Source organism: Mercenaria mercenaria, chromosome 8 (assembly GCF_021730395.1).
Source record: "Mercenaria mercenaria strain notata chromosome 8, MADL_Memer_1, whole genome shotgun sequence".
Taxonomy (NCBI): Eukaryota; Metazoa; Mollusca; class Bivalvia; order Venerida; family Veneridae; genus Mercenaria; species Mercenaria mercenaria.
In genome coordinates, this window is record NC_069368.1 from 46,735,224 (window position 1) to 46,747,571 (window position 12,348).

Genomic DNA, 12,348 nt, shown 5'->3' on the forward strand with positions numbered 1-12,348 from the left:
AGATGTGATTTTTATTTTTAGTGCCAAAGGACACAACACAATGGAAGTAGCCAGGAATCAAACTTGGGGTCTCCATCTCCTTTAGAAAGCATCTTAACACTCTCAACCAATGCATCACCTCAAGTTTACAATTATTTGACAGAAACTCAGTAACTATATCCTCTCTACAAATATTTGAACATTTACACAGACATGTTACTACTGGATACTTTTTCATGTTTATACAAGTGTATTATGCAAACTCTTAAAAATCAAATTTGTGCTCAGCTGAAACATTGCTCTCCTAACACTTATCCTGCAAAATTTCTAAAATGGACTGGTCCATCATTCAATTTGAGCAATACCATTTATTATTTGAAGGGGTACTTACTGAAAATTTACTGACTGAATAGCGAACAGTGCACTGAGGTGCAGGCTTGTCATTATCTACACTGGTCGCAAAGGCAGAATCAATCGTGTCCAGCATGGTAAGGGTTAAAAAGATAATTTGTACCTCCCTATAAAAGAGTTAATCCACATAATACTTTGTATCAGCTATACCAAGCATTAAAATAATTAAAAAGATGAGTGTGTGAGGTCAGCGGTTTGATACCTGGCTATGTCATACCAGTGATGTACAAACTGATAGCTTCCTTGCTTGGCATTCAGTATTTAAAGAGTTGTACCAAGGTGATAAAGTCATTTATGGATACCAGGTTGGTCACACAAAAGCTTAATTTGGCATATTGTCGGTTGATCATACGCAACATGAAATTACCCGGTATGAAGCTTACTTTTACCTTTACCTAAATAATTGCACAATTTAATTCATCAGAAGACAGCAGTAACTGTATTTAAGAGATGTTTCTCTATAAATTAACTGCTTAACCAAAGACTTAACCATAAAATTAGCACGGCTCCCGTCCCTGTTTGTTCTGTCATATTTTTTATTTTAAGTTTTATTCATTTACATTGGAAATAACTCCAGTAGGTAAAAATGTGCTATTTAAGAGACTTAAAATGTACTTATATGTTTGCAGTATTCGTAAAAAATAACTATGCAGCCAGGTTTCATTTTTTTTTTTTGCAATATAAGGGAAAGAACTTCAACAAGATATTCTATTGAAAAATGTTATGATAATGTCCCTTATTATATGCAGGTGTCAATACCATACTGTCAACTGTGTTGTAAAACAGAAACTTCACATAACATGTTACATTATTGCTTTTATCATCATTTGTGTTACTCATAAGACATGATTATGAACTCACTCTCAATGGACATGTTTAATGTAACATCAGCAAGGTCCTTGTTCTGTGTGAGATGGTCTTTAAACAAAAAATGTGACATTTTATATAAATTATCAAATTTTCTTAATATGAAAAACATTATCAATAATGTCAAATTTTATGCATAAATAGAGCAAACTATATCATTCTTTTTTCTTTGGTAGGGGTGCAAGGTGGGGATGGCTGAGGGATAAAAACTTGATAAAACTGATAAGGATAATTATGAACCTTTTTTTTCAAGATTTATTGTATAGTCATTCACTTTCTTTCTGAATTGTATAAACTGAAAAGAAGAACAAGAAGTCTTTGTTTTCACACTTTACATTCACAGTAGGTAATTAATTAAGTTACAAATCAACATCAACTAAACATATCACTTGCTTAACAAACAACACAGAAATCATATCAATGCATCCTTGCCCTCGTACATGAAAGCATACATTATACATGTTTCACAGCTATCTCAAAAGAGTTTAATTCATTTGTACAAAAGCTCCAGGTTTTTTTTTTCAATATTTTCAAATAACACATATAATCAATAATTCAACCAAGATTCTCCCTATGCAAAAATGGCAAAATTCCCTGAGACAAACAACTTACATTTTGTAAGTCTAAACTAGTTTTCATTCAGCTGAGAGGATCACCTGAGAAACATTTATATGAATTTTGAAAAATGGGACAGCAGTTTTTGAGAAGGTATTTATTAACAAGAGGGTCACTGACCCTAAAGCGCTCACCTGTGTACAAGGCATAAAGTGTGTCTGTAAAAGGACAGAGTAAGGTTTCTTCTATGTTAGTCTATATTATATACATGTCACACACATTTTTGAACCTAGGGCAATAATTTGAATACTTACGAGAGAAATTACAAATCTGATATTACACGCAAAATATCAAGGCTCTAGCTAGTATTGATTAAGAGCAGAAGATTTTCAATGTTTCTTAATAAAGCCTATAGTAAGTACATGTCAGACACACAATCATGGCCATTTTTTTTACCTTAGGGTAATAATTCGGACAAGTATGGTAGAGAGTCAAATCCTTATATCACATGCCAAATATCAAAGCTCTAGATAAAAAGATTTTTGAAGTGAGATAGCTAAAAACCTAGTTTTAATAAAAAAGACCCTTATGTTCAATGAACCGGAACCATTTGAACAATTTTCAAAGAGGGCTACCAAGAGATCATTTGTGTGAAGTTTCATCAAAATCCATTCAGTGGTTTTGGAGGAGATACTGTTTAAAGAAATTGTTGATGAAAAGTGACCACGCCCTCTGGTGTTTTATGATGAATCAGAAAAATTTGAACACTATTTGTAGAAGGTCACACAAGAACCATTTGTGTAAAATTATTTTAAAATCGGCCTAGCAGTTTCACACAGGAAGATTTTTAAAGTTTCCTCTATATACATATAGGGAAAAGTTACCACGCCCTCTGGCGGCCATGTATTTTGACGAATTGGTATAAGCTGAACAATCTTGGTCAAGGGTCACACAAGGACCAATTGTGTGAAATTATTCTAAAATCAGGCCAGCAGTTTCACACAAGAAGATTTTTAAAGTTTCCACTATATATATATATACAGGGAAAAGTGACCATGCCCCCTGACGGCCACGTTTTTTGACAAATTGGTACAATTTAAACAATCTTGGTAGAGGGTGACGTAAGGACCATTTGTGTGAAATTATTTCAAGATCGGACCATTGGTTTAGGAGGAGATGTTGTTTGAAGATTTTTCTATTTTTAGCTCTGGCAGCCCCTACGTGCAACCAAACAGAACCGTTGCAACAATTTTGGTAGAGGACCATCCAAGGAACATCCATGCCAAGTTCCATCAAAGTCCCTTCATTGGTTTTGGAGGAGATGTCTTTTAAACACAATTGTTGACGACGGACGGATGAACGGACACACGACAGACACAGTGTGATCACAATATATCTCACCCTGAGCATTGCTCAGGTGAGCTAAAATGATATAAGTTTTTCCTTTCAGTTGCCATGCAACAAAAATTCCGCATGGATGACCAACCTACATTTGAAGAAATCTTAAAAGGGACCACCAAAGGAACATTCCTGTTTTTTGATGAAAATGGCTTGGTGGTTTAGGAGCAGACATCCAATGATTCTAAAAGCTAACCATGAGCAGATCATGCTCCAATGAGCTAAAACATGGAGTAAACAAAGACTTTAACTGAAAAATATCAATTTTCTAAGTTTAAAAGGACCATAATTCTCACAAAACACATGAGAGAGTTATGGTTCTTGACCTACCTACTAATCTAATGATAACAAACAGGTGTACAATGTTCCAAAGTTAAATTCATACAGTTTTCAAGAAAAATTAGCCCTAAAAATATTAACCATTAAAGACACCAATGACCTAATGATGACAATACCATATAGATTAAAAAAAACCTAACAAACAAACAGGGTATGAAGTCGACATTTTCATCTGGTGGCATAATGACCAATTTAACACCTGTTGCTTCAAACTTTTTTGGATGAGCAACTCTTTTGATGTAAATAGAGCATTTTCAAGGATCAGCAGCACAACATGTCATGTATTTCACACTCCAGACATGTAACTTGATTTTACAGCTACTACCATCAAGCAGTTCATAAGAAAAAGTTGCTTTAACGCTTTTTTCTTTTTTAATTTCTGACTTTGGTATCCTAAGTGTGGAACCTGAGAGAACTGAGGATGCTAGCCACCCAGTTTCTTGAAATCAATTTATGAGAAGGAATACATGTAAAAGTTCTTTTTCTGCTGTTGTATTTTTTAGCTCAGTTGTCCCAGAATGCAGTAGCAAGAAACCATTGGAATAAAAATTGACTGAGATCTATCATGTGGTTCATGAGAGGAAGTTGTTCAATGAATAATATTGATGATTAATGCCAGAGTACCTATATACACAAATAGCTCACATCTAGTGTTCAGCTCTGATAAGCTGAATATGTTGTAAGTTGATAACATACAAAATGTGGATCCAGGATGCATCTGATTTAACTATAACAGAATATGGATTCTGACAGCACTTAAATGTACCTATTTAAAAGCACTGTGATTCTTATGTTCTGAATTTAATCAGCTGCAAACCTGAAATATGCTGTGGTTACTGTAGCTGCTTTTACTTTCCTTAAGTTCAAGACATTTAAATAAATCTAAGTCAGGACTCAGAAGACATGGTTAAATACAAATTCATCTTCATACCTGAAACATGGAACATATATTGAATGTTGACTGTCAATGAAATCATATACAAATAGACACAATAACTCATTGAAATAATTGCTCCGCAGTTCAGTCTGGATGACTTCTGTAAATGTTTTAGACAAAGTACTGTGAAATCATTAATATTCGTGGGGGACTAATTTTCGTGGATTTCGTGGTTGAGTCAATCCACGAAATTTAATTCCAACGAACAAGTAAAATTCCCATTCATTTTATGTTCAAAAGTTGAAATCCACAAATTCATATCCCCACGAAATTGCCGTTTTGACCAAAACCACGAAAATGCATGCCCACGAAATTTAATGATTTTACAGTAATGCATTTTTTTGCATTTGACTAATTTTGGAATTGTAATCAAGTGGTGATCAGAATGGTTCAATATCATGAATTCATTACATTCATCAGAAACATGGTTTGGAATCTGAATTCAGTTTCAGATAAATCAAATGCACTTCTAGCTTCAGTCTTCAAAATATTTTAATTACTGTTTTCCTACTAATCACTTGAAAATAGTCATTTACTTAATATTTACCAGTAAGTTTAAACATGCAGTTTAGATATAAATGAAAAATAAAGTCTCATTATCAAACTCAACTGAGACTGAAAATGTTTCTTGAACATGAGGCTTGGTTTCTTGCATGACTAGTAACAACTCCCATATTTACATTTACTCGAAACAAACACAGCTTGAAATCCTGTGAGGTATGATTTCAAGTACACAGCACATTCATTATCATTCAGTCCAACTGGCATCTTGAATCACAGTCACAAACAATGCAGTATATATGATTATGAGATCTGTTTTATCACATTTAACGCGCGAGAGTACCAGCAATACAAGATATTGCACAACTGCTTCATACTGTCTTTGTTCTAGGGTCAAAGGTCAGAATGCAACCTTGCTCAGAATGCTGCCATGCCATTGGTCAGTTACAAGCATGTGTTCAGAAGCAACCAATCAGATGACTGAACTGGATTTCTAAACAATAGAAAAATGGCTGAAGCTCAGTTCCATGGATAAATGTATAAGGAGTCATCATGAGGCCCCACATATCCAACTGCGATCAGCACCACGTCTACGATAGTCCACACTCCTAGACCTCCAAAACTGAAGAGTTTTCCAATACCAGACCTCCATAGTCCTATATAGAATCGGTCAACACCAAACCCTCCTAAAGTTATGCTGAAAATATAACATAGCAATTATATAACTTCTTTCATCATACATGCAATCCATTTCAAACAAAATATGAATTGAGAAGAAGAATTAATAATAACTGATTTAACAAGTTCTTACAATTCATTAAAACTTACAGGAGATAATAAAGTATTAGATTTATTTGTTTTTATTGATTTCCAGTGTTTTCCTTTTGTATTTCCCATAACAGTTGAGTGTCCACAACTGTAAACCTTTGCACACTGACTGTGCTTACCTGACAACGTTTCTTTGTAAAAAACGTACTTACACTCAAAATACCACATTCTACATACAAGTTAACAAACCGAAACTTGTGATCTAGAGCAGCTGTGACACGGTTGGCATCGAACGAATTGCCACAACTATTTAATAAACTGCATTAATCTGTTTTCAAGATCAGTCTCGGTGTACAAAATACAAGATAAACTGTATGCAAAAAAAGAGAGTCTGTATGCAAAACAAGAGAGTTACATACCTTAGAGCTAAAGCTGTTGACCATTTAAAGCCACTAGTCCAGTTACATGGAAACTTCTTGTAGAATGTTCTGTTTCCTGGAAAGTTACATCAAATATCTAAAACAGTCTCAATGATACTATATTTAGATACACAAGAAGGCCCTGAGTAATGAAAACATGTTTTTGTAATATTGGTTTAAGTGCCATTTTTGTGTTAAGGCAGTAACAAAGTTCAGTAAAAAGTGTTTCTGTACTTTGTACTGGAACTAATTTTATTTTAAGTTATTCAACTAGCAAGAAACATAAAGGTTAAAAAATTACTGGATTTACGCATAATTCTTTAGTGATTTTTAGCATAACTCTCCAGACTGAGTTGTAGTGAACAAAAATGAAAGTTACACACTCATTTTGACAAAATGTTATGAAATAGTTCAGTTGATTCTCTTGTAATTTCAAATTGGACACCTTGATAAGTAGTATAAAAGCTTAAGTACAACTGAAGGTAATGAAAATACCAATTTATTTCTTGTTTCTTCCCAGTTATATTTCAACTACAAATAACTTACGAACTTATTCACATCTTCATCAAAAATTCTTTGAAATAAGACTGTTAAAAGCAACAAAATTAAGAGTGTATTCAGCTATACATTTTGTATGAATAACAGGTTCAAAGTACCAAAGACCTGTCAACACAGCATGATAAATAACAAAAAGTCTGAAAAATTTCATTATGTACAGTACCTAGACATAAAAATTCCTCTTTAACCATACAATGTGCAATGAAAGTCTCTGGTGGTGCTTGTTTCATCAGACACTTGCTTGCCAGTGCTGTGTCACAAAATATCTTATCTGCATCGAGCTGGTAACCATAGCGACAATAATAAGGTCTTTTGAAAACCCGGCTTCCCTGAAAAAAAAATGGATAAATATATGTAAGCAAGGAATTCTTGCATTTCTGTTAAGATTTCTTAATTACTATCAAAATGTCCACTAAATGACCATGCATATTTCAGGATAGTACTGTAATTGAATCATTTGTCCATCCCGAAAGAATAGGAAATAATTTTTTTGAAACAGATTGATATAAAATTTTAAATTTCGAGTACTTGTACACTTAATGTTAATCAATAAAACACATTTTTCAATCATGATCAGTGAAATGTATACAAAATACACAATTAAAAGAACGAATTTAACCCTATGACCCAAATCATGAAAATGATGACAACTAAACTGAAAGTCAGAATGCATAACAACATTTTGAAAAATGTAATTTACCAAACATGTGATATTCTGTTTGACAGTGCAATCCACAGTTTCAGTTTTCCCATACACACAGTAGTAGTTCAGTTTACATGTGATGCAAGAAGCACCTAGATTCTCACAAGGTGCATTGTCTGGACAATGATCTAGGTAGGAGAAATCCCTGGTAGTGGACTTCACTGGAGCTGTTGTTGTTGTGACATTAGTGTTAGCACTTGTTGTGTTACTGTCAGTTAGACTTGGGGTGACGCTTGATATAGCAGGGCTTTTCCCTACTGAAGCTGAAAAGAAAACAAGAGCACCGCCTTGCGGGTGCTGACGCTCATCTGATTTTTTTTGTGTAATAGAAATATTGTCCTACCCATGATTTTCTAAGTCTAAAAAGGGCCTCTTTTTGCAAAGCAGGTAGAGTTATGTTTCTTGATGTACAGTTGTCCACTTATGATGGTGAAAAACTGTTGCAAGTTTTAAAGCAAAGCTTTGATAGTTTATGAGAAAGTTGACTTAAACAAATACTCAACCAAAGGGAAAATGATTTTCAAGTCCAAAAGGGGCAATAATTATTGCAAAAATCAGGATGGAGTTACGCTGCTTGCTGTACGGGTCAGCTTATGATGGTGAAAAAGTGTTGCAGTTTCAAAGCAATAGCTTTGATAGTTTAAGAGAAAAAGTTGACCTAAACATAAACTTAACCAAGAAATTGATATTTTCTAAGTCCAAAAGGGGCATAAATTCTTGCAAAAAGCAGGATGGAGTTATGTTTTTTTGTTTGTACAGGGTCAACTTATGATGGGAACAAGTGTTGCAAGTTTTAAAAGCAATAGCTTTGATAGTTTAGGATAAAGCTGACCTAAACATAAAACTTAACCAAGAAAACTGATTTTCTAAGTCCAAAAGGGGCAATAATCTTGCAAAAGCAAGAGGAGTTATGTTTCTTGCTGTACAGGGTCAACTTATGATGGTGAACAAGTTTCCAAGTTTCAAGCAATAGCTTTGACAGTTTGGGAGAAAAGTTGACCTAAACATAAAATTTAACCAAGAAATCTGATTTTTTCTAAGTACAAAAGGGGCCATGAATCTTGCAAAAAGCAAGATGGAGTTATGTTTCTTGCTATACAGGGTCAGCTTATGTTGGTGAACAAGTATTCCAAGTTTCAAAGCAATAGCTTGATATTTTAGGAGAAAAGCTGACCTAAACATAAACTTAACCCAGGCAACGCCGACGCAGACCCGACGCCGACACCAACCCCGACGCCGACGCCGACAACGCTCAAGGATGACATAACCCCTCATTTTTTTCAAAAAATCAGATGAGCTAAAAATGACTATAAATTATATAAGAAATGATATATAATGGGGAAGTGGTTTGTGGTATATTAACTCTTAGCCTGCTGCAGGTAAATTTTAACGCCTTTGCAAACAGCTTGGAACCAGATCAGACGCCGATTAAATCGGGGGTCTGATCGGGTTTTCCAAAGCTGTTTGCTACTCTGACAATATTTCTTCCAATTTTGGAGCAAATTGAATGAACTTTACTATTTTAGCAGATGACATTTCCAGCAGACGACAATTTATCTAGCATGCTAAGGGTTAAGAAAAGTAAGAGATATAATATACACAATCAAGGAAAGAAATGTAATAATTTTCAAATTCAACAGTTCCTGCGCAAATGCAAATCTTGTAATAAAGTCAATATTTTAAGTAATTTTCATAAAAACTTGTTAATTACTTAATAATTATGTTTCACCTTTTTTATTCCAATACAGTTTTATATTTAAAAACAATAATATTATATTTTGTTATAAGCACAAACTGTAAATCCAGAGACAATGCTGCTATCTTAAGTATTTTTAAAAGAACTTTGTTATGCCATTGTAGTTACATATTTGGTAACTGAAAGTGACCTTCACGAATGCACATAAGTGAGATAACCATCTAGCTGACAGAAGGGTACTGGCTCTTTCCAGGTGCTTGGTAGTACTCAAATAATGTCCAAACTGGCACCTGGGGATTTCTCCACTATCAAAAGATTCAAGCTACATTTAAATCTTTTCGCTATTATTAAATTAAATTTGTCATATTTCTGCTACTACCTTTTGTTGAGAAACAGTTATTAAAAATCTACCCTGTTTTCGGTTTGAATTCACCCTTGTATTTGTGTACAGGTAAATACTGCTATCTTGGACAAACAAATTATGATAAATCAAATTAAATTATTTCACATTTCATAGCCAAATTTAATTCAAGACACTAAGAAAAACTGTACAGAATTGGCTTTTTTAAACTCCAGTTTGTTTAGTTCTGCCCACTGTTTCCTGGTTTAGGGCAAACCCATTATTTTAACTGGGGACCAAATGCTGCTTTTCATGAAATTGCACTCTGTGTATCACTGAAGGTTCCATGTGTCCAGCCGTATGAGTACATCGGCATGTGTCTTTGAATTATATTTTAGTACTTGGGTTCTGCTCAACCCAGGGCTAGATGGTGTGGAACATAGCTTGCATTTCCACTACCGTCCATGAACCAGCTCAATATCAAACTTTGCCTGCAACATTTTCATTTATGTCGTGTTGGGCCACCTGTGGTTTTCCTCTTTTTTCTATCTTATTATCACAGCAGTGTTGTTGGTGCCAACTCATGGCGGCCGTAAAAGTCTCCTCGTACATTCAATCAGAGATGTTATATTTCGATCTCCTCAGATAGTTCAGCATGACATTTATGTTGTGTTAGTGTACTGTTCAATTTTTCAGCTTGAACATTTCAGCTTGTGTGGTTCTAATACTACCACTTAATAGCTTTGGGTATTGTTTATGGTTTGACTGTTTAATCACCCCTTGGATATGGTGCCTGCTTTTTAATTTTGTCTTTTGGTAGTTTCTGTGATATGCAGGCTCCATGACTCAGATCCCCTATCTAAATTCCAATTTGTTTAGTTCTGCCCATAGGAGAGATTGGCGTGACGTCACGCATTAACATTTGTTTATCTGGTGGTGGGCAAAACAAATGCTTTTACATAGTTTGTCTAAAGGATCGGAATTTTTAATTTTTAGTAACTTTTTCGCTCATTTATGGATTTTCAAAATTCAAAAAGTTTTGAAATACTTACAATTTTCTTACAAATATCTTTTTTAAATGAAATAACTGTTTAAAATGACATATAATTTTAATAGCGGCGTAGCGATGTTCAAAACTTTTAGAAAAACACTGTAAGTTAAGCGTTCAAAATTAATCCATTTTATTTTGAAATAATAATTAAAAGCAAATAATAAATTGCTAGTTTTATAACCTTTCCATCGATCAAAAACTTATTGATATAACTTGCGTTTTAAGAAAGTTTAGGCCATAAGAAAAACATCACTGTTTACAAAAAACATGGACGTTCGGCATCTGCCCACCCTGTTGTCTTATCAGTTCTAAAAATAGAAAATACAATGGATTTGTATATAAACACAATTCATAACTTTATCATGACATCATGGTACATTAGGGGTTTTAACTGACAAATCAGAGAGCTGCATTTTCGAGTACTTGCCAGTTTCCACTTGGGTATAACGAAGTATATTTTTAATGAACATATAGTGACTTTAGAAATAAATATCACACGATCTTAAAAATCTAATTAAGATTTTTCACTGCACATGCCCTAGATGATGCTACAAACAACAAAACTTTGAAGTTTCATAGAAATATTATATGGCATTAATACCTTTATTTTAGTTTAAAGTTCGAGATTTTACACAGGGAGTCTATGATAAAGTCCAAGTAAAACGTAATCATTACCTAAGTGAAATTAGTATCATTCCGCAATGTTTTGGACATGTTAAAATTATGAATGACTCCTACTGTTTTCTCCTTTCAGGCAAGGCCATTATTCTGGGGACCATAAATTTGCCGCTTTTCGTAGAATTGCAATCTGTGTATCATTGAACGTGCCATGTGTGCCGTCCCCTGAATACATCTGCAGGTGTCTCTAAAGTAAATTTTAGTATTTGTAACATGTGTAAATGTTGATTTCTGCTCAACCCGGGTCTAGAGGAAGTGGAATGTAGCTTGCATTTCCACTATCGTCAAACAGGTCCATCACACCTTGTCTGCAACATTTTCATTTTTATGTCATGTTGGGCGACCTGTCTTTTTCCACTTTTCCTATTTTGCCATCCTGTTACTGGATGGCTAGAATTAATGCTAGTCATCCGGTAAAAGTGTGGCTAGACACTTACTAATGGGCCAATTCGTTTCACACAACCCGGGGCACGCCGGTCACGTGGGCGGCAAGAAAAAAATCTCGCCGGTTTATCAATAAAACGAACGCTTCGACGTACGCCAGCCACGAGAGCTGCAGAAACAAAAAAATAAGTTTCCAATTTATTACGATTTTCTCTTGCGACCAAATAAGTTAGCAAATAGTTCTTGCAGCATGTTTCTACATTTAATAGTATTAATACCCAAATTTTCAAATGTTTACTCGATTTTGTATCGCGAAAATATATGATTTACCGGTTAGCCTATCTCGCAAGACCGGCGCACATCGGCGTACGCCGGGTAGACCCGGGCAGTGCCGGCAAGCCAAACGAATGCCTAGCCGGTTGTACGTGGCGAAACGGCGTACGCCGCAAAAGTGAAACGAATTGACCCAATTTTTAACCGAAAATCGTCATGGCCGAAATTTATAAAATTTTGATTTACATTTAAATTGTTACGACTGCCCACAAGAATTAAAAAGTTACCTGTACTAGAGGAAGAACCTTTAAAGTTTATTGAAATAAAGCACAAAGTTAAGATAATATGAACGCAGAAAGAACATTTTGACAAATTTCTGCAAAATTCCATCGCTACTAATCCATCACTTCCGGGTTAATATCCTTATAGCAAATAAAAAAGAATAACTTGTAGAAAATTAAATGCAACATTATCAATAAATAAAATTAACT

The 12,348-nt window shown here is 34.4% G+C and overlaps 1 protein-coding gene across 1 annotated transcript; it reads right to left on the minus strand.

The window, feature by feature from the left end:
- Positions 1 to 1,489: 1,489 nt before the first annotated feature.
- Positions 1,490 to 12,280, minus strand: LOC123566411 (TM2 domain-containing protein 3-like). The gene is made up of 5 exons (XM_045360458.2): positions 12,145 to 12,280; positions 7,433 to 7,698; positions 6,896 to 7,061; positions 6,175 to 6,250; positions 1,490 to 5,684 (listed from the first exon to the last, which is right to left on the minus strand). The coding sequence occupies exons 1-5, from the start codon at positions 12,245 to 12,247 to the stop codon at positions 5,507 to 5,509; spliced, it is 789 nt and encodes a 262-aa protein (XP_045216393.1). The 5' UTR covers positions 12,248 to 12,280; the 3' UTR covers positions 1,490 to 5,506.
- Between the last annotated feature and the right edge of the window lie 68 nt (positions 12,281 to 12,348).

Excerpts from the sequence above, each read along its gene's own strand:
- LOC123566411 (XM_045360458.2), bottom strand. The coding sequence starts at position 12,247 with ATGGAATTTTGCAGAAATTTGTCAAAATGTTCTTTCTGCGTTCATATT. Across the intron at positions 7,062-7,432 it reads AACAGAATATCACATGTTTG|GGAAGCCGGGTTTTCAAAAG; the intron begins GTAAATTACATT and ends TTTTTTTTTCAG. Across the intron at positions 6,251-6,895 it reads AGAGGAATTTTTATGTCTAG|GAAACAGAACATTCTACAAG; the intron begins GTACTGTACATA and ends GTAACTTTCCAG.